At 47.0% G+C, this 26,873-nt stretch overlaps 2 protein-coding genes and 1 non-coding gene across 8 annotated transcripts in view; all 3 read left to right on the top strand.

The window, feature by feature from the left end:
- Positions 1-9,209: 9,209 nt before the first annotated feature.
- Trnar-ccu (transfer RNA arginine (anticodon CCU)) lies at positions 9,210-9,282 on the top strand. The gene has a single exon. It is a non-coding gene; the product is annotated as a tRNA-Arg (tRNA).
- Positions 9,283-9,713: 431 nt separating this feature from the next.
- Fmc1 (formation of mitochondrial complex V assembly factor 1 homolog) lies at positions 9,714-12,177 on the top strand. Its single transcript, XM_051174731.1, is given in 3 exon segments — positions 9,714-9,857; positions 11,890-12,010; positions 12,013-12,177. Coding segments are annotated over 3 exon segments (339 nt in total). The 5' UTR covers positions 9,714-9,719; the 3' UTR covers positions 12,093-12,177.
- Positions 12,178-24,746: 12,569 nt separating this feature from the next.
- The window catches only part of Luc7l2 (LUC7 like 2, pre-mRNA splicing factor), a 53,151-nt gene continuing 51,024 nt past the window's right edge, over positions 24,747-26,873 (top strand). For 2 of the 6 annotated variants that reach the window (XM_051174721.1, XM_051174726.1), the window contains exon 1: positions 24,801-24,856. Coding sequence is in view for 2 of the 6 variants with exons in the window: in XM_051174719.1 (XP_051030676.1) it covers positions 24,796-24,856 (61 nt within the window). In the remaining 4 variants the exon portion in view is untranslated. Of the gene's footprint in view, positions 24,857-26,873 lie in introns of all 6 variants that reach the window. The other 4 variants (XM_051174719.1, XM_051174725.1, XM_051174729.1 and 1 more) reach the window with 4 other exon arrangements.

Genomic DNA, 26,873 nt, shown 5'->3' with positions numbered 1-26,873 from the left:
TTTGGTTGTTTTGTTATTTCATTCCAGTGCCTGGCTGAGGCTGTCTTCCCTTTCACTTACAGAGGCGAGTTGAAGTGCAGTTGGCCCTCCCTTTCCTGTCTGTGCACGCTGTGGGGGACCGCCGTGGCAGGGTGGGGACCGCCGTGGGGAAACGCCGTGGCAGGGTGGGGGGGGGGGGAACGCCGTGGCAGGGTGGGGACCGCCGTGGCGGGGTGGGGACCGCCGTGGCGGGGTGGGGGAACGCCGTGGCAGGGTGGGGAACGCCGTGGCAGGGTGGGGAAACGCCGTGGCAGGGTCTTTGCCCCCTCCCTCTGACCTGAGTGTTCTGACCTTCCCACTTGTTTCAGCTGGATCAGGCATCAGAAAAGTGGTTTGGTTCTTTTGAGACAGGGTTCCTCTGGGTAGCCTAAGCTGTGCTGGAACTCGCTCTGTAGACCAGGCTGGCCTCGAACTCAGAGATCCACCTGCCTCTGCCTCCTGAGTGCTGGGATTAAAGGTGTGCACCACTACCAAATGGCCAGAAAAGTGTTTTCTATTTTAAGTTTTCATTAATACTTTCAGATGTTCTATTTTGACAGAAATCTCTGCACATCTAATTGTACATAACATGGACACTATGTCCTCTATACTTTTTATTGATATACCAGGTGAGAATACAATATAAAAATAGTTAATAGCTCTGTTCAACTATCTCCACACAGCCCGGTTTATAAGGCAAACTGTTGTGTGACAACCCTGGTCCGTCAGATAACATGCTTCAAGAGCAGGCGTTTATAAAGAAGAGATTAACCATGGTAACACCACTTACTAAAATGGGGCTGAGAACAGGACTAGGTTTCCTTCCGAGTTCTACGAGGAGGAAGAGCTGGATTACCCGTGCGGCCGGCGCTCAGAGACCACGCAACCCTTAGCTCCGTCCGGAAGGACCACGAGCATCTGTCTACCTCTGGGCTGTACCATGGACCAGGAGAGCATTTCTCTGGCAGCGGCTCAACCTCACTTCAAACCCGGTGAGGGGCCTTCAAGAGGACCTTGGCAATGCGCACACCTGCTAGAGTTTGAGGGTCTTGGAGATTGGTAACAGACGCGGTCCTGAAAGTCTCCAGGTTGGTGGGCAGCGCCTCCGGAAGACGGAGCAGCTCGTGGAATCATTGGCATCGCCAGTCTCCGCGTTCACGCCTCACCGAGGAAGGGAGGCCAGTTTGACCCTTTTCAAGGAGAAATCCGTATGAGGCCCTGGCCCCAGTCCCCATACTGCTGGGTGTGGGTGCAGGAGGAACCCAGCTGAAGGGAGTCCTGGGAGGGGTAGGGTGGCCCAATGGACAGGACAACGGTGGCAAGTGAAGGATTGGGGCAACTAGGGGGACCCCCACGGGGAACCCGTGAAAACAGGGGTTGCAGGAAAAGATGCAGCGCTCCCAATCTGTCACACGAAATGACGCTCACACAGTGCCCGGCCCTAATAATCAAGGGGGACCAAGCCCCTAAGTCTTGGGCACAGAAGCTAGCAAATGGGGAGGAGGGAGTGTGAGGAACAGGATGCGGACCCACGCGCTTCCGCCACACACCTCCCAGCTGGCACAGCAGAGTTTTCAGTGACACGACACTTGATGTTTTCATTTGACAGTAGAGTAGGTGAGACTTGATACCTAGAGGAAGAGACAAAATAATGATGAGAATAAGAAAAAAAATCACAAAACTTAGGTACCTGTTTGTTACCCGGAATAGCCTGTTAAAGCTATAAATTCGATCCAGGTGTAGAAAAAGCGTACCGTGGCAGCAGATTTATGGGAGCACTCGTGAGGAACGAACAGTGCCCCCTGCTGGCCATGGGCTTATTCAGCAGAGACTCTTGTCTGAGAAGCTAGCTCAGCAGACCAGCTTGGCTGAGTTCAGAGCTCCTGGCCACAGTGCAACCCCGGGCATCTCAGCAGGCCGCGGGAAGCATTTCATCCAGTTAGCATTGGTGTGGTACAGACTGGACTTTTTCAGAACCAAAGATGGTCTGGCGTTTCCAGGAAAGCTGTGTGAACCACCTCCAGATCATTCGTACAGGAGAGGAAGGAATCACCTTGGAGGTCCCTGTGACTGGCGAAAAGAATGGCTTGCTCCTGCTTGGTAAACGTAGCATGTCATGTTTCCTCCTGATTATAATGTCCTGCACTTTACATGCTACAGGTTGCTATCAATAGAGTGGATTTGATTAAAAGTTATAAGACCTTACCTGGGCATGGTGGCACGCCCCTGTAACACGGAGGCTGAGGCAGGAAAATCCCAGAAGTCTGAGGCCAGCCTGGCCTACAAAGTGAGTTCCAGGCCAGCGTGTCTGGAAAAAATAAAAACTAATTAGAATTTAGGCCCTTAAGTAATTGCAGAAACCACAGTATGATGGAGTAGAATGAGCCTCTCCTCCAGAGAGCTTGCAAGAGTGTAAGTGACCTGTCTTGACATAGACTGCTCCCTGCCCAGCCTCACTGGGTGCTGCAGTGCAGTCCTGTAGTTTGGGTATCAGTCTCCATCCCCATAGAAACTGCAGAAACTCGCCAAACGCTGCCCTCTAGGTTGCGGGTGTGGTTTCTTCCTGCCAGTGCACTCAAGCCAAGCCTCAGGTAAGAGGGCAAGCTGATGTCACTGGCCAGCAGCACTCAGTGAGAATGGGGCTGTGATAGACCTGGCGTTCTCTCCCAGCCTCCAGGCCGCCTTTCCATCCCACTTCACATCACCCGAGTCACTGAGGTCAGCCACACAGGGGTCCCTGCACGCTTCCGCCCCAGGACAACCCTGCTCCTATACTCTGAGATGCTGTCTGGCTGCAAACAGTCCTAGCCCCTAGCCCTGCAGCCCTCTGATGGCCTGCACTCAGCCCCCCCCTGCTTCAGAGCCCTGCATTGGTTTCTTATTTTCTCGTTGGACCTTGCCTGATCCAGCCTCTTAGCTGGTACACACAAAGAGATGAATTTCATGGGTCTCTAAGTTAAAGGTGATTTTTATGTTTATGAGTGCATGTACACCTTTATGCCAGAAGAGGGCATCAGATCCCATTACAGGTGGTTTCTGGGAATTGAAGTCAGGACCTCTGGAAGAGCAGCCAATGCACTTCTGAGCCAACTCTCCAGCCCTAAAGGTGATTCTTTGTAAAGGTATAAGAGATATTAACTGACATTTAAAAGAAATATGCTATGAAGAGAACTTGACAGTGGATGTTTAGAAATGTTCATCACTATGTGATTTTTGTTGTCCAAGATAATGTGCTAAAGAATGATTTTTCAAAATACTGAACATATTGAATTACATTGTTTTCAATAAAATAATCTTTACTGAGAGAAATTAGGACTTTTTACTGTTAGTAATAAATAAAAGTATTTTCTAAATATTGTTTACTTTTTAAAGTAGCCCTCATTTTTTGCTTTGCGAATGCTTTAGAATATCCATACTGTGCTGGTCCAGTTCTTATTACATGTCTGTGATTTAAAAATACAGCCAGTACCCTACAGAAGAAGATATGAGACTTGGAACACACAATCCAGAAAGTCTAGAACTCCCTCCTGTAGGCTGCCTGTAAGCATATGTGTACGTGTGTCTACTCTTAAGTTTACACTCTTAAATGTTTCCTGTGTGTGTGTGTGTGTGTGTGTGTGTGTGTGTGACACATGGACATGTCCACAGAGGCCAGAGAGGATGGCAAAGTCCCCTGGAACTGAACTTGCCTGCAGCTGTGAGCCACTCAGTGTGAACACGGGGGACCAAATCGGAGTCTTTGGAAGAGCAGAAACTGAGCTGTGTCTCTCTAGTCTCACACTCTTGTATACGATCCCCCCCCCCCCATGGACAGGTAGCCAATGGCTGCCACAGTTGCACACCGTAAAGATGGCACCTATGGTGACCTATTTCCCTAGTTCCAAGCTGACATTCCAGAACACTATTATCCAGAGCTGGGTGGAGAACATGAGTGTGTGGTGATATTTTATTTATGTCTAACAGATAAGGCTTGCCTGAAGATCAGAGTGCTAAGTCAGCCACACTAGTTAGCCGTAGAGGCCAGGCAGTGGTGGCACACACCTTTAACCCCAGCAGTCACTCTAGTTAGCTGTAGATGGAGTGACACGCCTGTGACCCCAGCACTAAGGAGGTTGAGACAGAGAGGGATAGGGCTGGGAGGTGTCAGGAGCTCAGGGCAGTCTGAGCATTCAGTCAGGATTCGTGGAGACAGGGTTGCCCATGTGGTCTGAGATAGTGGACCGCTGCTTTGCTTCTCTGCTTCTCTGGTTTTCCAGTGCCCCCTTTCCCCCTCCCGCCCCCTGCAACACACACACACACACACACACACACGCACGCACGCACGCACGCACGCACGCACGCCTATGATGAAAACAGAGGCCATGAATTTGAAAGCGGTTTTTGGGAGGATTGGAGGGAAGAAGGGGGAGGGGGAAATGGCGTGATTATATAATTTTTTAAAAAGCAACTTCAATTATACACATTTTCTTTGACACACATACACACCTGAAAACAGCATGGAGCATGTCAGGGGCCAGGGAAGCATAGCATATGGCAACTGGTAATTCAGGTGTCAACCCAGCAGGCTCTGAAGGAGGTAATCTTGTCTAGCGAGGACTACAGGGCCTTGTCATAGCAAGTTCAAACTACACTAAAAGCTTTTTGTAACTAGTTTAAAACTTTACAGCTGGGCATAAGGTCAGAGTCGCAGAGGCCCTGGCCAGGCTGCCGCAGAGCACCCTAGGAAGGGTGTGCCGGCTCAGGGCTTGCCAAGTCTGTTAACAATGAACCTGTGTCTCAGGGTTTGTCACTGGGCACTATGCACCTGCACCCCCGGCCACCCCAGTCTGGTCGCTGGTCTCCAAGTCTTGCTTCTATGGCCTTGGAGCCTTGTGTTGCCATGGCAATGGCTCAGCTCCCTATCGCTTACCCTAGGAATGTGCTTTTGACCAATGAGATGTAACTCTTGTAATTTTTTTTTTTTTTTTTAATCACTTCAGGGCTGCTTGTAAGGAGAGGAGCTTTTAGAAAAGAAGGAGGAGTTAGGATAGGAGAATTAGAACAGAGGCAGAGGAACAATAGAGACAGATTTGGAGAAGCTCGTGTGAGAGAGATCGTCCACCCTCAGAATAAGGGTGGCTTGCTGTTGAATCCCTTCTTAAACCCTGAGAGAGTCTTGGGGCTGGACCCTAAAGGGTCTCATTAGTAGGGTGTGTCACACAGGAAAGCTTGTCTCTCTACTCAACATCACATTGTCAATACAGACCCTGAACATCTGGCAAAGCCCCAGATCCCAACAACCCAGCTGTATCTCCACAACAGAAATGTGGTCACTGTCGGTTTTACCCTTTGCTTGGCTAGAGCAGGAGCTTATGAATACAGCCGCTGGGTACTTTGCTTTCTTCTCTTTCCCTAGCACCTAGAAAAAAGGAACGGGACCCACGCAGGTGCTTAATAAGATCCATCAAACGAGACAACATTTGCTTTCTCGCCCCCCCCCCCCCACGACCAAGATGTGGGCATGTGACTCAGGTCAGTGCAGCTAAAGCAGCCATCACAGGATGTGACCTCAGGGTAAGGACTTCACTCCGAGAGAAAGCCAATTTCAGCCATTGTCCCTGAGTATCTGACGGGTGCATGGGCTAGTTTCATGTAACGACGCAGCCTGTGTCATTTGGGGAAAGGGACTCAATTGAAAAAACGTCTCCCAGTAAGACTGGCCTGAGTGTATTTTCTTGACTGATGATTGATGGGGGAGGGCCCAAGTTCACCCTGGACTGGTGGCTCTAGATAACTTAAGAAAGCAGGCTGAGCAAGCCGTATTTCTGCTACAGGTCCTACCTCCAGTCCCTGTCCCAACTTCCCTGGGTGATGGACTACAACCTGCAAGATGAGATAAACCCTCTCCTCCCCAGGTGTTTTATCAGCACAATGGAAACCCTAAGGCAGCAGGTGACCAGTGCCCTCCAGTGCCCTTTGCTAGCACTGTGAGCTACCATGACTAAACCTAGAATGTTTTCACTGCATTAGATCACATTGTTGGGTGTGTAGCTTCTAAGCTTGATCTCTAATATTATCAGAAATTTCTGGCTGGGTGTGGTCCCTTGCACAAGCAATCCCAGCACTTTGAAGACTGAAGGGAAGCTGGGCAATGGTGGTGCACACCTTTAATCCCAGTGCTCAGGAGGCAGAGGCAGGCACTATGAGTTCGAGACTAGCCTTGTGTCTTAGGATTTCTATTGCTATGAAAACACACCATGACCACGGCAACTCTTACAAAGGAAACATTTAATTGGGGTGGTTCACTTACAGTTTCAGAGATTCAGTCTACTATCATCATGAGGAGCAGGCAGGTGTGGAGTTGGAGAGGAAGCTGAGAGTCCTACATCTTGCAGGCAACAGGAAGTTGACTGATACACTGGGCAGTATCCTGTGTATAAGAGTGACACACTTCCTCCAACAAAAGCCATACCTCCTAATAGTCCCACTCCCTATGAGATTATTGGGGTCAATTACATTCAAACTGCCACATTCCATTCCCTAGCCCCATAAGTTTATCATAATGCAAAATTCATCCAGCCCAACTTCAGAAGTCTCCATAGTCTATAACAGTCTCAACAATGTTTAAAAGTCCAAAGTTCAAAGTCTCCTGAGATTCAGTCCTGTAATCCTCTGTAAAAATCAAAGTCAAAAAGCAGATCACATACTTCCAACATATATACATCATCATTCCAAAGCATAGGGAAGGGAGTGTAGTAAGGAAATGCTGGACCAAAGCAAGATGGAAAACCAGCTGGGCAGACTCCAAACTCTGCGACTCCAGGTCTGATGTCAAAGCTCTTCAGACCCCAACTCCTGTCAGCAGCACACTTCTTTCTCTCGGGCTGGTTCTGCTCCCTGTTATCCGCCTTCCTCAGCAGGTGTCCCACGACTCTGGCATTTCTTAACCTCTTAGAGTTTGGAATCTACCTGCACAGGCCCAGGGGACCCAGGGTGGGCCTTCTTCCTCCCCCAACATTGTTCAGCGGTTTTCCAAGGCCATCTGGGTTTCAGCCTTCATGGAATGGCCTCTCTATTAGTCCTCCATTCAGGGACACACCTGCACATGCCTGGCCACAGCAGCTTCATGCCATAACTCCACTCCTTCTATCCTTAACTCTAAAGCTAGACCACATGGTCAAAGAAGCCAAGTTCTGCTCTTGCTGGAGCGGGAACAGGGCCCCTGTTCAATCACCTCTTCACAAACTTTCTGTCTTTCACTGCCTAAGCTTGGCTGCCCTGAAACTTGCTCTGTAGAGCAGGCTGGCCTCAAGCTCAGAGCTCTGCCAGTCTCTGCCTCCTGAGTGCTGAGATTAACGGCGTGTGCACCACCACCCGGGGAAATGAAAGAAGAGTGGGCACTTAAATTATTATTATTATTTAATTTACTTATTTTTATTACATACACAATATTCTGTCTGTATATTTGCCTGCAAGCCACCATGTGGTTGCTGGGGACTGAACTCAGGACCTCTGGAAGAGCAGTCAGTGAGTGCTCTTAACCTCTGAGCCATCTCTCCAGCCCCTTATTATTATTTTTTTTATTCACGGCTTCCCTTGAAAACCAGAAGTTCCGGTAATACTGGGAGCACATTCTTGATGACATTAAAACGAGCCAAATTTCATGAACTATGATAAGTGAATGTACTTGAAAGCAAGGACAAGAAGGGACTGATGCCCTGGAGTGTCCATGTCATCTCTGTGGGAAAGGCAAAGGCCTGGCTGGAATATTCTTGGCTCTTTCACATGACCAAAGAGGATAGGATGCAACACCAGGTGTGTCCCACATTGTGCTTGAGCTAGCGGTAAGCACCGCCTCGTGCTTTGCTTGCTTTCATAGTAAAAATGAGAAGGGACACCCAAATGTCAGAGTGGTTATTTATCCCTTTCTATAGGTTTCAGGGAAGACGGTGGTGAGGTTCCATGTCAAGAACTCTTGAGTGCTCCACAGCTCACTCTTGGTTGACGTCGTCGAGAGGAGGGAGACTCGCATTCATTTCCCGGAAGGAAAGTGTGATCTTGAGTGTGCAGGAAAGCTGGGAGGAGTCCCTTTAGTTAATGCGCGTCCCTCACACAGTGTGCCTCATAGCTTAGAACAACGGTTCTCCACCCTCCTAATGCTGCAACCCTTTAATACCCCAGCAAGGAAGCTGTTTTAATTGCTACTTTGTAGCAATTAAACACAATGTAAACATTTGTGTTTCCCAATAGTCTTAGACGACCCCTGTGAAAGGGTCATTCAACACCCCCCCCCGAAGGGAGTCCTGACACACAGGTTGAGTCCTGTACACAGAACCAGCCGCCAGGAGTTAGAGTCAGACAGTTGCAAATGAGTATGGATTAAGAATTTGGTCTGGGTTCTAATAGAAGCGAATAACCTTTTTAGTTTTTATTTTTTAAATGTTATGTTATTTGGGACAGAGTCTCACGCCGGAACTATGTTGCTCAGGATTGCTTTCAACTCTAAGGGATCCTCCTGCCTCAATCTCTGAAGTCGCAACAAAAGCGACTTGAACCTTGACACGTAAAGCGTAAGGGCCTAGAGCTGCTCTAAAATACACTGCAGCATGTGAAAGAGGGAACCCGAAGGCTGCTGGGCTGGGGTGACAGAGGGTGACAGGAAGTGGCCGGTGCTAGCACAGGTTAAGATGTAAGATGCTAACGAGGTACGGTCTAGTCTGGCAGCTTAAGTGGGCTGTACTGTCTCTTCTGTTAGAAAATGGAGGCAACCATTCTCACACACCGGTGACTGCTGAAGTGGCACAGCAACCGGGAGCAGAAACGGAACACTGCCAGCTGGAGCAAAGGCAGGGAGAAACGCGACGGGGAATAGAGTCAGAGCGAGGAAGGACACGGCAATTTCTCCAGCAGGTTTGGCTCTGCGTCCCCGCAGGCCCTCTTTGCTCGGGCGCAGATCTACCACGCTCAGGGGCCAGAGCAACTCAGCAAAAGATGGAGCCCGTCCGGCTTTCAAAGCCCCCAGCTGTTTGCAGGAAGAAGGGGGAAAAAAAAAATCGTTGGCTCTCGGTTTCTAAACTACATTTCCCAGCAGGCATCCCTTCCAGGCAGATTCTAGGTCTGGGTCCCCGGGATAGGATGAAACAAAGGTTAAGTGATGACGTGAGAAAGAGGAAATGACTTGATTATAATGTTTGAGCGTCTCAGCACGCAGAGCCCCAGTGGCCTAATGGATAAGGCATTGGCCTCCTAAGCCAGGGATTGTGGGTTCGAGTCCCATCTGGGGTGGAGCTTTCTTTTCTTGATCTTTTCCAAAGTAGATCACCGAGCTTGATCTACTATTCATTTTGTTGTTGTCGTACGTGTTTATTTTTGAGACGGGTTCTGGCCGTCTTGGAACAAACTTAAAGCTGGCGTGAGCCTTTGCGGGTCGAGGCTGCGGTCTGCCCGCCACACCGGGAAGCGAGTCCCTGCTTCCCCTTCCCCTGCGCTGCGGGAATCACATTCTGGCATCCCGGGCAGAAATGGGCAGATCCTTTGCGCATGGCCCGTGCCCGCAGCGGTGCGCCCCGCGTCGCGGTGGCCAGGGGAGCCGCACTGCAGCTGGGGATTCAGAGCTGCGCTGCCCCGCGGTGCCCTCTCGGGGCCGTCGGTAGGCGGCGCTGTGCAGCGCACGGGGCGGGGCCGGACCAACGAGCCCCGCGCCCGGGAGGGAGGACGCAGCGATGGCGGCGTTGGGGAGCCCGGCGCGCACTCTCAGAGGCCTCCTGCGGGAGCTGCGCTACCTGAGCGCGGCCACCGGGCGACCGTACCGCGACACGGCGGCCTACCGGTACCTGGTGAAGGCTTTCCAGGCGCACCGGGTACGGAAGCCGCGTGCAAACGGCTCCGGGGCGGGAGGGACGGGGCGGGGCCGGGCGGCGCGGTGCTCGCGGGCTCTCGCACCTGCCTTCCAGCCGCGACTCTCACCCCGAACCCCCGCCAGCCCCGGCCTAGCCTGCGCCCCCAAGGCCGCTGCCGCCCACTGTCCACGGGGACTCCATGCCTGCCACCCCCCGGTGTGCAATGGGATAAGGGCGGGCTCTGTACGGAGCTGACCCCGCGTCGGTACAGTTAGAGCACAAGGAGGGCACAGGCACCCGCCCCCACGCTTCCCGCACTCAAGTTTTTGTAGGAAGCAATGTTTTTGTGCGGCAGCAGTGTGTGGGCGAGGGAGGACACAGGATTTCTCTATTAGGCTGAACGACCTGGAACTTGCCATGTAGACCAGATTGACCTTGAACTCAGATATCAGCTGAGCTCAAGGATTAAAGGCATAGGCCAGACAAAAGCAGTTTTTAAGATACTGAGGTGGGGAATATTGGACAGTTCAAGTGTAGGTACTGCTTTTTAATTGTGTAATATATTGTTTACCATTGAGAAAAGCAATGACTTGTATTCTATAAAATGATCGCACTGCCAGCCACATCATTAGCTTGGTGTATAACAGGATACATTTTTTAATAAGATTTATTTATTATGTATAGTGTTTCTGTCGTCATGTGTCCCTGCAGGCCAGAAGAGGGCCTCGGGTCTCATTATAGAGGGTTCTGAGCCACCATGTGGGTGCTGGGAATTGAGCTCAGGACTTCTAGAACAGCCAGTGCCTTAACCTCTGAGCCATATCCAGCCACAGGTTTCATGGTTTACTGATGTAACAAACACACAGAATGCTATCCTTAGGAGGTACCACTGTGAAATCCACACTCCATACCCTCAGTATCAGACGGCAATGGGGTAGTGACTAATTCTCTACGTTTTGGACAAGGTCAAATTCAAGAGGAGCTACCTAAGCAACAATAAGCAGAACTAGGAGTTGGGAGAAGGAAAGCTGATGTCTTTGAGCAATCATATTAACCGCTGAATTTGTGCGATGCAAAGCCTTAGACCTAAAATTCACTTGGCTTTTAAAAGGCACAATGTTAGGGACTGTACTACAAAATTGGGCCAAATATCAAGAATAAGGTGCACCCAGCGGTGGTGGCAAATGCCTTTCACCCCAGCACTCAGATTTCTGAGTTTGAGGCCAGCCTGGTCTGGAGTTTAATTCCAGGACAGCCAGAGCTCCTTAGTGAACCGGAAGGAGTTTCTCTTGCTCCCAGCGGAAGGAACTTGGCTCACCATTGGACTGTTGAACATCAAAGCCCATGCTAGCCTCTGGGCTCTCACCATCCCTACTCGTAATACTGGTACATTTAAAAGCCCCTACACTAGCACCACCGTGGCCCCGCTAACCACCCCCAGCCCTGCCCCGCCCCCAACCCACAGGTCTGTCCCAGCTCACTCTGTCCCTTGCCCTTGGCTATCGTGGTCCTTAAAATTCACTATTTCCGGATCTTTCACGGCCCTGGCCACGTTCAGTCCACTGCATCTCTTCCACTCTGCTCTGGACTCTTCTGGATGCCTCTGGATATTCTGTCTCTTATGAAAAGCCACACCCTAAGGCACTGTTGATGGTGCACACCTGCAGAGGTAAGCCTGTCAGGTCAAGGCCAGGCCTGGTTTACAGAGTGAGTTCCAAGACAGCCAGGTGTAGTGACATACCTACCCTGCCCACCTGTTGCACTGACCACGCCCATTGGGGCCATGGAGAAACCCTGTCTTGGGGGGAAAAAAAAAACAAAAACAAAAGAACAACAAAAAAACCCAAGCCAAAAACCACATATTGGAGTGGCCATTTTAGCAGATTCTTTAATGGATCCCTATACAAAAGGTATATGCCATGTTCAGGTCACAGAAACACAAAGCAGCTTTAATTTGTTTAAAAGGAGGAGATGCATGGATGCATGTATTTTTTTTTTTTTAAACCTCTACATAGGTTAAAAACACGGACTGACTGTTAATTACCCTTTTTAGGTCACCAGTGAGGAGTTGTGCAGGGCCCAGCATGAGCTTCACTTCCAAGCTGCTACCTATCTCTGCCTCTTGCGGAGTGTCCGACAGCACGTAGCCCTTCACCAGGAATTTCATGGCAAGGGCGGCGTTCGGTGGAGGAGTCTGCTGGTTTGGTGGGCCTCCAGCTGCCCCGTCAGCCTGGAGGGAAGGGCTGGGAGCCGTGATGGAGAGTCCTCGGATGGCCCTTCATTCAAGAGTTTAACCATTTCTACTCATATGTATTTATCATTAAATCTTTTTTAAAGTGTAGGGTTTTTTTTTTCTTTTTTTGTTGCTGCTGTTTTGCTGGTTCTTACGCTGGATTCATGGATGTTCTCGTGTGTGTCAGTGTTCTTATACATGCAAGCTCACGTGGAGGCCGCAAGCTGACAAAGGGGTGCCTTCCTCAAGTTCCTCTCCACCAGTGAGAGACGCTGTCTCTCACTGAACTTAGGGCTCACTATTTTGGGCTCAGTGGCTGAGCAGCAAATCCTCAGGATCATCTGTCTCTGCTCTGCAGCGCGGTGTTAGAAGCATGCACTGACGGGACTATTTATGAGGGTGCTAGGGATCTGGGCAAACTAACCAGCGAGCCCTGGTGTGCCTGGTCTAATCGTATAACCTAGGGTCTTCTTTCTCTTTGTTCTTTTTAAATAATAAATGGAGAGATGACTTAGTGGCGTCAAGGGGCCTAGCAGTCTGCTTAGTACAGACACTGGTACTCGAGTGCACACACTCACATGTCTACACACCAGTAGAAATAAACTTATGTTTGCTCTTACGTTTTAAAGACATTTATTATGTATACAGTGTTCTGCCTGCATGTATGCCTGCACTCCAGCAGAGGGCACCAGATCTCATTACAGGTGGTTGTGAGCCACCATGTGGTTGCTGGGAACTAAACTCAGGTCCTCTGGAAGAGCAGCCAGTGCTCTTAACCTCTGAGCCATCTCTCCAGCCCACTTTTGTTTACTTTTAAGATAGGGTCTCATTTTGTATATAGGCCTGGAATTTGCTTTATAGGCCAGGCTGACCTTGATCTCAGATATCTGCCTGTCTCTGCCTCCAGAGTTCTGGAATTAAAGTACCAGCATGCCAAGCTCTGAACGTAAATATTTTAAATTATAAAAATAGTAAGTAATGTAAGCCTAGTGTGTTAAGGAATTCTAACGTCATAAATGTGGTACCCATATTTGTCCTTTGTCTCTTCTCACATTTCTGTGATCTGTGGTAAGCATTACTAAGTTTACTATGCCTCTTTCTATAGATTTCCAATGCCTACACAAACACAGAACTAAACAAATGGGTGTGTATCTTCCTAAAGTTTTTATTTTCTTATTGTATATGTATGAGTGTGGGTGTTTGCGTGCCACCGTGCAGGTAGAGAGGTCAGAGGTCAATTTCAGGGAGTCCTCTCCTTCCACAGTGGGATCCAGGGACTTGAACTCAGGTTCTTAGTCCTGTGTTCCAAGTGATTTTACCTCCTAGATTGTGCCGTGTTTCTGTCTGTAAAAAAAAAAAAAAAAAAAAAAAGGTACACACAACTGTGATGTGTCCAGAAATAGATGAATAAGGACAAGGAGAGTTAAAGGGATACAAGAAGGTGTAGGATGGATTGGGTAATGTGAAACAAGTAAGCTAAAAACAGTGGGAGCTAGTAGATCCTTATGCCGGATATGCGATGGCGCCTAAGGCTGACAGCCACAGCCGAACCCCAGCGCAGAGGGTGTCCCCGGAAGAGGGGACAGAAGGAGCATGTTCACATCTGCCCACTACTATCAGCTTGCTCTTCCTTTCCAACTGCGTTTGAAGGAATGCTTCCCCTGCATTTAGCTAACCCAGTATAAAACTCGGCCTTTGTGTGGCGTGGCCTCCTTGCTTTCCATATTTAATCTGCCACAACTGCTTCTGCATTTTCTAATTGCTTCCTACTCCTCCAGCTTCACCTTGTCTGTCCCAACGCAAGTCCTGGTAATCTTCTACACCAGGCCTTGGTGGCCTTTGCCTTTAATCCCAGCACTTGGGAGGCAGAGGCAGCCGGATCTCACTCAGTTTGAGGCCAGTGTGGTCTACAAATCGAGTTCCAGGACAGCCAGGACCCAGGATTGTTACAGAGAAACCCTGGCTTAAAACAAAGCAAAACAAAAATTATTTACCAACAATTCTTTACTCCAATACTGAAGATATACAATATAGAATTTTCAGAGATCAATATACCAGGAGAATAAAGAGAACAGTAAACAGCCAGTAACAGGAACATATAAATTTAATGTTACTGGGTACAAGTTCTTATGTGTTACCAGTTTTTAGATGCCACATGAAGTTGCCTCGAGAACAATCCCCCTTCCCCCCTGCCAAAAAATATTTTTTTTACTTGGGTTCTAGAGATGCCTCAAAGGTTAAGAGCACCGGATGTTCTTCAGATGTCCGAGTTCAATTCCCAGCAATCACATGGTGGCTCACAACCATCTGTAATGAGATCTGGTGCCCTCTTCTGGCCTACAGACATACATGCAGGCAGAACACTGTCCACATCATTGAAAACCTTCAAAAAAAAAAAAAAAAAAGGGACCTCTCCCAAAAAGAAAAGAAATATTTTACTTTAGTCAAAAGTGTAGAATACATACCACTAAAATTATGATTTTTTTCTGATTAAAAATATAAAACACAAATTTGCATGCCTTCTTGGTCAGGGTCATGCTAACCCTCTGTGTTGTTCAATTTCAGTGAATTTTAGTGTGAGTGCTGCAGAAACGAACCCTACCAATCATCATTTGGTTGAACTTTTAAACTATCCTAAGTGATCCTTTTACTTCAAACGTCCTTAATTCTATAAAGAAATTTATTTTTGGTAAACCACCGACTCTCCCTGGCCTTTGTGCTGTGCCTTCCCTTTATTGGGAGGGGTGCTTCCCCAACGCCAAGAAAGTAGACAAAGTGTTAGACCACAGACCATGTCTCACCATCTTCGTATTCCTTAAAGCACTTTCTACACACAGAGCGCTACTGAGTTGAGTTGGTGTCATTGACTGCATGCTCCTCTACTTTACTCTGTAGAGTTATAGTCAGAACAGCACAACTACTGAAAAAGTGTTTTCCTTTCTTTATTGCGGTAAATAAGGGTCAGGATAAACAAATAGGCCGAATAGATGTTTATTCAGGGAGAAATAACTTACAACCTAGACAGATGAACACCAGGAAATTCAACCCGATCCTCTCCTGTCCGAGTCACACCAGAAAGAGAGCGCCTTCCTGGCCCCCTCCGACCTCCTTCCTCAGGTCACCTCCGCCCATCGCTCCACCCCCCAATGGGCGTGGTCAGTGCTACAGAAGGACTACCTCACTACAATTCCCCTTTTAGTCTAAAGAAAAGATTTAGGCTTAATACAAAACTATATACAAAACAGTGAATAACAAGTGTGCTCTAAGAAAAGGAAAATCGAGAACAAAATGACCTACATATCTAGTCCTAGGGTGAGGGCATAATGGAGTTTACAATAGAGTTGTCCTAAGCTGGAAAACGTAAGTCTAGTACCTAATATATCTAACTAGGAAGAGAGAATAATAGTTGTGATAGTTTAATCTTCAACCTCATCAAGACCTGAGAAGGAAAATAACAATACTAGAGTAGACAGGAAATGCGGATGGACAACTTCCAAAACGGTGCAGCAAGGACAGAAACAGCAAGCCACCTGAACAGTCACCCTAGGTCTCACAGCGACGTTGGTACACCCAGATTTGGCTAAGGCCAAGAGAACTTGACAGACCACAACAACAGCAGGGAAATAGAATGGCTGTCTTACCCTGACTTGGCAAGGTCAAGCAGTCTTCTATATTTGTCTCCTGCAAGCACATAGGACTGCATGTCCAAATCAGTGGTCAAGGTGGGGGCAATTCTATGCCCAACAGGCCATTAGCTGAGGCGAGATTGAACTCCAGCAGGAGCAACAACAGTGTCCAACATATTTTTCGGGAAAATGCACGGTGCTGTCAGGAGCAACAGTGTCTCATGTCAAAGGAGTACTAATATTAAAACATTTAAATGCCATGTTCTGCATGTCTATGAAGGATTGAAGATTAAGCATCTATATCTGACTAATCTCATAGGTACAGGAAATGTGAGTGAAGATAATCTATAATACTCGGGAACTTAGCTAAAAAGACTGATTAAAACTTTCCTGAGTAAAGCAGGAACAAATACTTAAACAATATAACTATTTACATATACCTACATGTAAATCCCTAAAATAGAGGTAGAGTATAAGTGTCAAGACAAGAGGTAGAACTATAAAGGGCAGCAAGATAAATATCCCAAATTGTATCAATATACAAAATGTCTTGAACACAAGAAAAGTATACATACATAGAATATGGTAAAAAATAATGTGCATAAATATTATAAGTGGAAACATTTAACACAATATAACAAAATATAAACTTAATTTTACATAGCTTACCACATAGGAATGCATAACAATGTAAGCTGTAAAATACTATCTCATTCAAACTCAAATTCTCAAGGAAATAGGCTAATCTACTTATATCCCATCTAAACCATACCTTTACCCACCATTCCCTATTCCTGTCTAAAAGATAAACCCGAGTGTAAGCATCACCCAATCCCAAATAACTAAAACCAACCCAAAGACGATGACTATTATCCCAAATTTCCAAGGGTAGGGAAAGGGGGCGTAGTCATATTAAGATTACTTCCTGCTGAAATGGGACGATGATTGCTCCAATGGATCCTGTAGGAAGAAAATTTTTAGCAACCAAATTTCTCAACAGAACTGGCTGTGACATATGTAGTTAGTCACTGTGTGGCAGAAAATTCTTGACTGTAGTTCTATTTGAAACTGGCCAGGGTGTAATAAAAAGGTGCACCATTACAGCTAGCTAGTCATGAGTTGTCTCGAGCAAAACAGTCTCAAACCGGTTTTAGGGTGATGTTTGTAGTTCCGATGCATCAGGTTGAGTCAAGTGGAAATGATGATGTGGGGCCCCATCTTCTTTCCGGAAAGTTCAAAGACTGCTGTTAGGAATCGTTATTATTCCTTGTGGAAAAGTTACACATCAATATTAAAGTAAAATTTTCAAGTTTTAAGGTATGCATTAGGGAAAGACAACAATAAGCATTAAAAGTATGTGAGAAAATTAGGATTTCAGAGAGAAAATTGCATAAGATATGAGTCCCCAGATTTTGTTTCTTCTGCCTTACACCAATTGGCTTCTTGATTTAAGGCAGAAACCATGAATTTAATCTTAACAACATGCTTGAATTTAGAGAAGGAAAGCCAAATCCAACTCCAAAGCCAGCATTGGTTTACAAAATTTGGGACTTCAGGAATACTAGATAATAGAGAGGAATAGATTTCTATATAGAAATAGTTTACTACAATTAAATATTTTTTTTTTTTTTTTTTTTTTTTTTTTTTTTACCATATATCAGATTTTGCTTCCTTAAGTGATTGTTTCTGAAGAGCTGTCTTCTCTTCTGTAGGCACCTACATGTTCAGTGTCTTTTGGCTGTTTGATGATAGGTTTTCTCTGTTTTCCTGTAAAAACAAGAACAGAACACTTCCCCTACCTTTGAGAGGCCTCCGCACACCTCATAGGACTTAGTTTGTTGGATGACTTGTCATTTCTCTTCATTAAGATGCTTCTCTTGTTCAACTCGGATCTTGATTAACTTAGATGGTATCCATAGTTTTTCTTCTCCTGTAGATACAAATGCAAAACCCCTACCCCAACGTAACATATATCCTGCTTTCCATTCTGAGGTCAGTACATCCTTGAAATACACTGGCTGATTTAGTTCAGAAGTTTTTTCTATTGTCCAGTGTCTTTCTGCAGCTGTTTTTCCTTTTTCATCAGCATTAAGAAAGTTTAATGTTAATAAAGCATTATGTAATCTGTGTTTGGGTGTTTTGGTTCCTCCTGCCTGTTTATGGAGCATTTCTTTTAAAGTACGATTGGATCTCTCAACCACTGCTTGTCCTGTAGGATTGTGTGGTATACCAGTTATGTGCTTTATCTTGTAATACTCAAAAAACTGTTTCAATTTGCTGGAGACATATGCTGGAGCATTGTCAGTTTTTATTTGTGCAGGTATGCCCATAATGGCCATTACCTCTAAAAGGTGCGTTATAACAGAATCAGCCTTTTCAGAGCTCAGAGCAGTAGCCCATTGAAACCCTGAAAATGTATCTATAGTGTGATGTACATATTTTAATTTTCCAAATTCTGCAAAATGAAACACATCCATTTGCCATATTTCATTCCTATTTATACCTTTAGGGTTACTGCCTGGTGGTAAAGGAGTTTGGTTATAGAATGAGCAAGTAGGACATTTCCTTACTATTTCCTTGGCTTGTTCCCAAGTGATAGAAAAATCCTTTTTTAAACCTTTGCTGTTCACGTGGTGTTTCTTATGAAACTCTGAGGCTTCTAGCACACTTCCTATCAATAAACGATCAATTTCATCATTGCCTTGTGCTAGAGGACTTGGCAGACCCGTATGGGATCTGATGTGTGTTATATATATAGGATGAGTCCTCTTTCTGATAGTATCTTGTAACTGTATAAACAATGAAGTTAATTCTGTATTGTCAGGAATAAATTCTGCAGTCTCAATGTGTAAAACGACTCTCTCTGCGTATTGAGAGTCAGTAACTATATTGAGGGGTTCTTTAAAATCCATAAGTACCATGAGAATGGCATACAATTCTGCCTTTTGTACAGAATTGTAAGGGCTTTGAACCACTTTACTAATATTTCCTGATTTATATCCTGCCTTACCTGATTTATTTGCATCAGTGTAGAATGTATGAACTCCAGAAATAGGTGTTTTTCTTACAATGCGTGGAAGAATCCAAATCGTTTTCTTTATGAATTTGATTCTCTCAGTTTTGGGATAGTTGTTGCTAATTGTTCCCAAAAAGTTACTGCAAGCTCTCTGCCAATATTCGTTATCTTTCCATAAGGAAGAAATTTCCTCATTAGTTAAAGGTACTATAATTTCTGCTGGGTCCCTTCCTATTAGCTGACGAAGTCTTAATTTACCTTTTATAATCAAGTCAGAGATCTTTTCTATATATGTTTTCAGTTTTTTATTCTGTTTATGTGGTAGGAATATCCATTCTAATATGATATCTTCTCTCTGCATCAAAATCCTTGAAGGATATTCTCTAGATGGTAATATAACCAGAATACAGTCTAGGTTTGGATCCACACGGTCCACATGTGCTTCTAGTATCCTCTTTTCTACCCATTCTAATTCCTTCTCAGCTTCAGCTGATAGTATTCGTGGACTATTCAAGTCCTTATCTCCTTTTAGGGCCATTTTCAAGTTTTTCAAATCATGCCCTTCTACTCCAATTATGGTTTGCAGTTGAGAAATCTCTCCTAGTAATTTTTGAAGATCATTAAGAGTCTGGTAGCGATCTCTTCTGATCTGTACTTTTTGTGGTCTAATTTTCTGTAGACCTATTTTATATCCTAAGTAGTTGATAGACTCTCCTTTTTGTATTTTTTCAGGTGCAATTTGTAATCCCCAGCGAGGTAAAACTTCCTTTACTTTCTCAAACATTTTTTCTAATATTTCTCCTTTAGAGTCAGCTAACAATATATCATCCATGTAATGATAGATTATGGATTGTGGAAACTGTTTACGAATTATTTCTAACGGCTTTTGTACGAAATATTGGCACAGGGTGGGGCTATTTAGCATTCCCTGTGGCAAAACCTTCCATTGATATCTCTTCACCGGTTGAGAATTGTTATAATTAGGTACCGTGAAGGCAAATTTCTCTTTGTCTTGTTCTTGTAAAGGTATAGTGAAGAAGCAATCCTTTAAATCAATAACTATAATAGGCCATTCTTTGGGTATCAAAGAAGGCAAGGGCATTCCAGGCTGTAGAGAGCCCATTGGCTGGATAACTTTATTGATGGCTCTCAGGTCTGTAAGCATTCTCCATTTACCAGATTTCTTTTTGATCACAAATACAGGAGAATTCCAAGGGCTGGTTGATTCCTCAATATGTCCAGCATTTAGCTGTTCCTGAACCAGGCTTTCTAAAGCTTCTAACTTCTCAGAGGTCATAGGCCATTGTCCTACCCAGACAGGTTCCTCTGTTAGCCATTTTAAAGGTAGGGCTTTTGGTTCCTCTGTTTGTTCAGCATTTGTATTTTGTTTTTGTACTGCCTGGATATTTGGTCTCTGTCTTGTATAGTACTTAACAGTATTCTTTCCACAATCATGAGGTCGTCTATGGTTCCTATCTAATACAGGAGGAATGTTAATCTGTGTATTCCATTGCTGTAATAGATCACGACCCCATAAATTTATCACTACATCAGCCACATATGGTCTCAACCTCCCTCTCTGTCCTTCTGGTCCTATACAGTCAATCCATCTCGTGCTTTGTTTTACCTGAGCCAGGGTTCCAATCCCTAAGAATTGAACATTTACCTCATGCAGGGGCCATCTTTGAGGCCAAGATTTATTAGATATGATAGTTACATCAGCTCCAGTGTCTGTCTTTTTTTTTTTTTGAGACAGGGTTTCTCTGTGGCTTTGGAACCTGTCCTGGCGCTCGCTCTGTAGACCGGGCTGACCTTGAATTCACAGAGATCCGCCTGCCTCCGCCTCCCGAGTGCTGGGACTAGAGGCGTGCATCACCACCATCAGCTTTAATTGTATTCATGTTTGTGTATGTGAGTGTGGGCACCTGTGGGGTCATTGGCCACTTCTGAGTTGATTCTTTCCTCCCTCTGTGGGTTCGGGGAATTGAACTCAGACTGGCAGGCTTGCAGGGCAAGCACTTTTACCCACTAACCCACTTTACCCACCTCAACACAGGCTTCTGTCAATCAGGCTGGCCTTTAACTCGGTGAGATAATAGAGCACTTTGGATTTTTGTTCATCATGCCCCAGTCTCCCAGGTAGCTGGGATTACAGGAGGGTATCACACAGATTTTTTTTTTTTTTTTTTTTTTTGAGGCAAGTTCACATATAGCCTGGGTTGGCTCACTATGAAGCCAAGGCTGGCTTTGAGCCTCTGATGTTCATGCTTCCTCTTCTCAAGTGTTGCAGACATTTTCACCAGGATTGGCTGTTTGCTGCTTTTTCTTTTGTTGTTGTTGTTCATGGATTCTCAACTATTTTCATTGAGCCCCTGGGACAATGAAGAAAAATGTATACTTCAAAACCCCCAAAATTGTGGGACTTTGGTGGCACATGTCTTTAATCCCAGTACTCAGGAGGCAGAGGCAGGTGTATCTCTGTGAGTTCAAGGCCAGCTTGGTCTACAAAGTGAGTTTCAGGACAGCCAGGGCTTTTACACAGAGAAACCCTGTCTTGAAAAACCAAAATCAGCAACAACAAAACCAAAAACCCAAAGCTTAAGTAACTAAAATCAAGGAATGAGGACAAACTGAACACTGACTTAGGGAGTAGTGGGATGAAAAATTATGTAATACTGCAACAAAATAAAATTCTTGCCAGACGAACAGAAAATGGAATTTACTAGCAGGCTAAAAAAAAGGCGAACTCTGAAGTAGGGGAGCTAAATTTCTATTAAGAATAACTCTTGCAGGTCATATAGTATAGTTTTATAACCTTACAACTCTTGGTTAAAGGGAAAAGCAACCAAGTGTAGATAGCAGGGGTACGAGAGAGCCTGGACACACTCCAGCGAAACTTGATTAAACACAGTACTGCCGAGCTGTAACCTTGGAACTTGAAAGATGGAGGCAAGATGATCATTTCAAGGTTATCTTCAGATATATAGCAAGATTAAGGCCAGCCTTGACCCTATTTTACAAAAGTCAAAAAACAGTTGGGCGTAGTATTGAACGCCTTTAATCCCAGCACCAGGGAAGCGAAGGCAGGTGGCTCTCTATGAGTTTGAGGGAAGCCGGCTGTACATAGTGTGTTCCAGGCCAGCCAGGGTTACACAGTGAAACCCTGTTTTGAACTAACCAGCCAACCAACCAAACAAGCAAAAAAAAGAGCAGTACCCCCCACCCCAAACCAGAGTGGTGTGGATTCAGTTTCTGGGCTGCAGTTTGTACCAATCTAAACAAAACTTCAAAGAAAACAAATGATCCCCAATGGGAAGGCAGAGGTGACAGAAGGAAGGAAAAGTAAAATAAGTGAATATATGGACACTGATTATATGATTCGGGGCAGTAAGCAGGTGAAGACCCTTGCCACCAAACCTGACAACCTACCTGTGATCCCTGGGACTCACAGGGTAGCAGAGGGGCAGCTCTGAAAGGTGTCCTCTATTTCCTACACTCACACTGCAGCACACAAACCAAAACCCCGGTAACAAGGCGCAGGCAGGCGGATCTCTTGAGTTATAGGCTCGCTTAGTCTAAGTCAGTCCCAGAGTAGTCAGTTCCATGGTGAGGCCGCCTCAAACCGAGAAACCCACCAAAAAGGAAAAAAAAAAAAAAAAAAAAGGGCCCTCAGTTACTTGGCATTTACTTGGTATTTTAATGTATTTTTTTTTTTTTTGGGAGAGACAGGGTTTCTCTGTGTAGCTCTGGCTGTCCTGGAACTCACTCAGTAGACCAGGGTGGCCTTGAACTTGTGGAGAGTTGCCTGCCTCTGCCTCCTGCTCCCCCACAGTGCTGGGATTAAAGGCGTGTGCCACCACTGCCCAGCCAATACTGTTTTTATGATAGTGCATTTCTCTAGAACATACTATTTGTACAGTTTTCCACTATCGTACATCAATTTTCTTTTTGAAAAAACGTTTTCATACACACGAGTGTTTTACCTCAGTGTTAGTATGATATGTGCAAATGTGCTCATGGTGCCCTGGGACATGAATGTAAGAGAGAGAACATCAGATCCTCCGGCATTGGAGATAGAGGGCTATGAGGGCCATGTGGGTGATGGGGGCTGAGAACTTGGGTCTTCTGCAGCCAGTGCTTTTTAACCTCTAAGGCTCTTTCTTGTACAACATTTTTTCTTTTCTTTCTTTTTTCCAGACAGGGTTTCTCTGTGGCTTTGGAGGCTGTCCTGGAACTAGCTCGTGTAGACCAGGCTCCCACTCACAGGATCTGCCTGCCTGTTCCCGAGAGGTGGAACTAATGGCGTGGGCCACCACCGCCCGGCTATACAACAGATTTCAAGGGAGATCTGCAAGTGTTTGGAGTTGTTTAGAACTTAGTTTTGAATCAGACATTGTGGCCCATAAACAAGAAGAGAAATATACTTATCACAACATTGACCTTAAATTGTATCAATAAATGAAAGTCCATTCCAAATCATAGCTGAGCTTGGATGGCAAGTTCCAGGGCAGCTTGACTGGACTATCAGTGCAAGGGCTAAATCATTTGACCCACTGTCAGTACGAGCCAGCCGCACTTAGAGCTTTATTGAACCAGGGGTAAGCACGGGCCACCAGGCCCCTGAACTCCCTGTCTAGGCCTTCTCGGGTGATCCTGGGGCTGAAAAGTTAGACTGCGCTACCTGAACGGGCTTACAAATCAGAAGAGGGAATCTTGGGCCCCCAAAACATTCACTGGATGCTTTGTGTCTTGAAAACAAGAGGGTGAGGGATTTGGGGAGGGGTCAATATTAGAATTTGGGAACACTTTCATATCCCTAAATAATTCAGCCAATGAAAACTAAAGGGTGGAGAGACATTCAACTAGGGAATTAAACAAGAACCGAAAACAAAAGTTTTATGTCGAGTTGGCACATCAACTGTTCTGCCAGGGTGACACCCAGCTTCCTGCAAAACTATAACATAATGTCTCATCCCTTTCTCCCTTGTTTAACGAGGGCCATCTTCCTCACACCCCATCTCAGAAACAGCTCTGCAAATAGAATTCCTTTTGCCTATTACTCAGATATCATGACTGCAATTTCACTGCTCCAGTGTGCGTGCAGTTGTAAAGAGAAGACAAAAAGCCGTTTCCCTTCCGAGGAGAAAGCCGTCGGCGTAAGAGGACCTCCATTTTTTGTCTTTCTCCCTTCTTTTCGCCAGTGTGGGAAGGCGGTCGTGCGGCCGAGGCCTGGGTATTTCCTAGCTGGCTCACTCGGATGACTCATTGTGTGACCCCGCCAGCACTGAGGTTAGAGCGGCCCGGCATCGCGGCGGGGCCGCCGCCAGGCTCCCAGCTGTCCCAGGCGCAGGGACGCACGCGGCCCCTCCCGTCCCCGGCTCGTGCGGCGCCAGCCCCGGGAGCTCGGGCCGGGGTCGCCGGCAGGGACGGCCCGGGGTGACGGGCATCCAGAGCGCACGCGCCGGCGCCCGGCGTGGGCCGAGGGGGGGGGCGGCGTTCTCGCGAGACCTGCGGCCGGGAGGGGCGGGGCCAGCGCGCGGGCACGCGCCCAGCGGCCGTTAGGGGTGGGGCCTGCGGCGGGAGGGGGCGGGGCGGGGCCAGGCCGGCCGGGCGCCGATTGGCCGACGCGCGACGGGAAACGACTCGGCGCGAGCGGCGTGCGCGCTCCCCTGCCGTCGCGGTGGCGGCGGTGGCGAGCGGCGTCAGAGCTCGCTGGGGGGGGTTGGCGGCTCCTGGCGGGCGTCGGTGTCGGCGTCGAGGAGGAGGCGAGCGTCGGCCCGGCCCGTGTGCCGCGTCTGTCTCGGGAAGCCGGCGGAGAGTGAGGACACGCGGGCTCGCCCTCGCCGACGGGGGCGCGGGGCCGCCGCCGCCTTCCACGTCCACGCCGCCGGGAGCAGCGCCGCGGCCCGGGCCCGCCCGCCGCCGCCGCCCCCCGCTCCCCGCTCGCAGGCCTCGCGGCCGCGGCGGCCACCGCGACAGCGCCGCTCCTCCCCCACCCCTCCCCTCGCCCCCCGCCCGGGCCCAGTCGGCGCCCCACCCCCGCCCGCCCGCCCGCCCGCCCGCTCCGCCGCCGCCGCCGCCGCCATGTCGGCGCAGGCCCAGATGCGCGCGATGCTGGACCAGCTGATGGGCACCTCCCGGGACGGTAAGTGGCTGCCAGAGCCCCGGGGGTGGGGGTGGCGGGGCCGGGCCGGGGCCGGGGGGAGGGGACGGGCCGCGGCCCGCGCCGGGGAGGCCTCGGGGCAGCGCCTGGGCGCGGGCGCGCGCGAGCGGCGGGGGTGAGAGCGAGGGGCCCCCACATTGGTGACGACGAGGGCCCGGCTCCCAGCCAGTCCAATCAGCGCTTGGCGGGCGGGCTTGGGGGCGGTGACTGTGCGGATTGGCGGGAAAGGCCGCCAATGGTGCGCGGCGGGGCGGGGCCTGGAGGCAGAAAGGAGAGTTCGTGCCCCGGGCTGGTGCCCTGCCGAGCGGGGCGGGCGATGTGCACCCTTGACCCGCGCGGGGCGCTGAGCCCCCCGCTCCCAGCCCCCCAGCTAGCTCCTGTATTTACCCTCGCCCCTCGCCGCCGTCCTCTAAGAATGCTGAGAGAAGCAATCCCCTTCCCCTCCCAGGCCCTCGAAACCCCCAGTTCCAGGGACGCTTCGTCGAGCCCTACAGAATCAAACTTTTTTTTTTTTTTTTAAATGGTGGGAAATCTGACCCAAACCATGGTTTCTTAAAGTGGGTATGTTTGATCCCATTTTGTAAGTAGAAAAGTGTTCAGGCCAATTTTTTTTTCTTTTCCTGGGAGACCTCCGTTTTCCTGGATAACTTAATAGAGGCTTTCTTAGTAAATAATGACAAGTTTTGTATGTGCCCTAAACAGAACTGTGTTGGAAATTGGATGTCCACTGAAGTAGAATTGAAGGAAACAGAAGGGCTCTCTTGTTGATTTTTGGAGACAGTGTTTCTCTGTAGCTTTGGAGCCTGTCCTTAGAGAAATTCAGTTAGAATCCTCAGACAGAATTATCTGCGTGTTGGATTATCCTTTGTTCTGGGTAATTTCTAAAGTGATGAAATGTTGCTTTTGGGTGATAATTAGTATTGTACTTTCAATATAAGGTTCAGCACTTTCTTAAAAACCAACCCAAATCCTGACTTGTAAAAACTCGTTTAGGCAAGTTTCTTAGCGATTAAAATTTTTTTGAAAGGGCAAACATAAACATATCCTGTTGATTAGCTTGAGTGTTTTGTCGAAAAATTCGGGAGAAGATAAAACTTATTTCAAATGCTTTTAGCAGTACTTATACAGCTTTCAATGAATGGTTAAGTTTTAATAGCTAGGGTGGGTCAGACTTATTTTGTAGAGAGGAGGGAAAATTGGAAAGAAATTAAGATTGATTCACGTGTAGTAAGCACTCCCTTGAAAGTTAATGTTAACTAAGAATGTCACTGGAATAATCTAACTTCATATTTGGGTATGAATGTTTATTATTGCACCATGTCTTTACATATTAACATGTTCCTTTTCCATCGTAAGTGAGGGTATTTAGAAGGGGTTTCATACAGATTCTTAACAGTTCATCTTTGAATAACATTTTAGAAACTTTGAGGCTGACTTTATGCAGCCTTTTTCTTTTGGATTGATGCCCTTCCTGGTATCTTTTGCATAGATAGAATTCCCTTATATTACTTCAGAGGGTAGTTGATCAGGGTAACTGACCTATCAAGGTAACAATTCTCTGATAACAGCCCTTTTAGCTGTTACAATATGTATGTATGTGTATAAATTTCTCTCTGTTAGTTCCAGCAGGAAGCTGGGTTCTTAAAATTCATTGTTTTTTTTTTTTTTTCCCTCCAGACCAATTGAATTTATGGATGAACTCATGCTTATGAGTAAACATAGTAATTAGTTGAAATGATTCAATTTTCAGTGCTGTATTGATTCAGAAGAAGCATCAGTTCTGGCCTGGTGGGAAGCTGAGGCAGGAGGATTTCAGTGATTTCAAGGATAGCCTAGGCTGAATTAGGACAAGACCCTTCCTCAGCAGCAACAAAACAGGAGTAACTACATGTATGGAAAAGTGGAAAGAAACCCAGGTGTAGTAGTGCAGTGAGACCTTAGCTCAATAAAACATAAGAGAAAAACTTTTTTTTTAGACATCCTTATTCTTTCATATATT

This window comes from Phodopus roborovskii, unplaced genomic scaffold (genome assembly GCF_943737965.1).
Source record: "Phodopus roborovskii unplaced genomic scaffold, PHOROB, whole genome shotgun sequence".
Lineage (NCBI taxonomy): Eukaryota > Metazoa > Chordata > Mammalia > Rodentia > Cricetidae > Phodopus > Phodopus roborovskii.
This window is presented reverse-complemented; position numbering and strand designations above follow the sequence as displayed.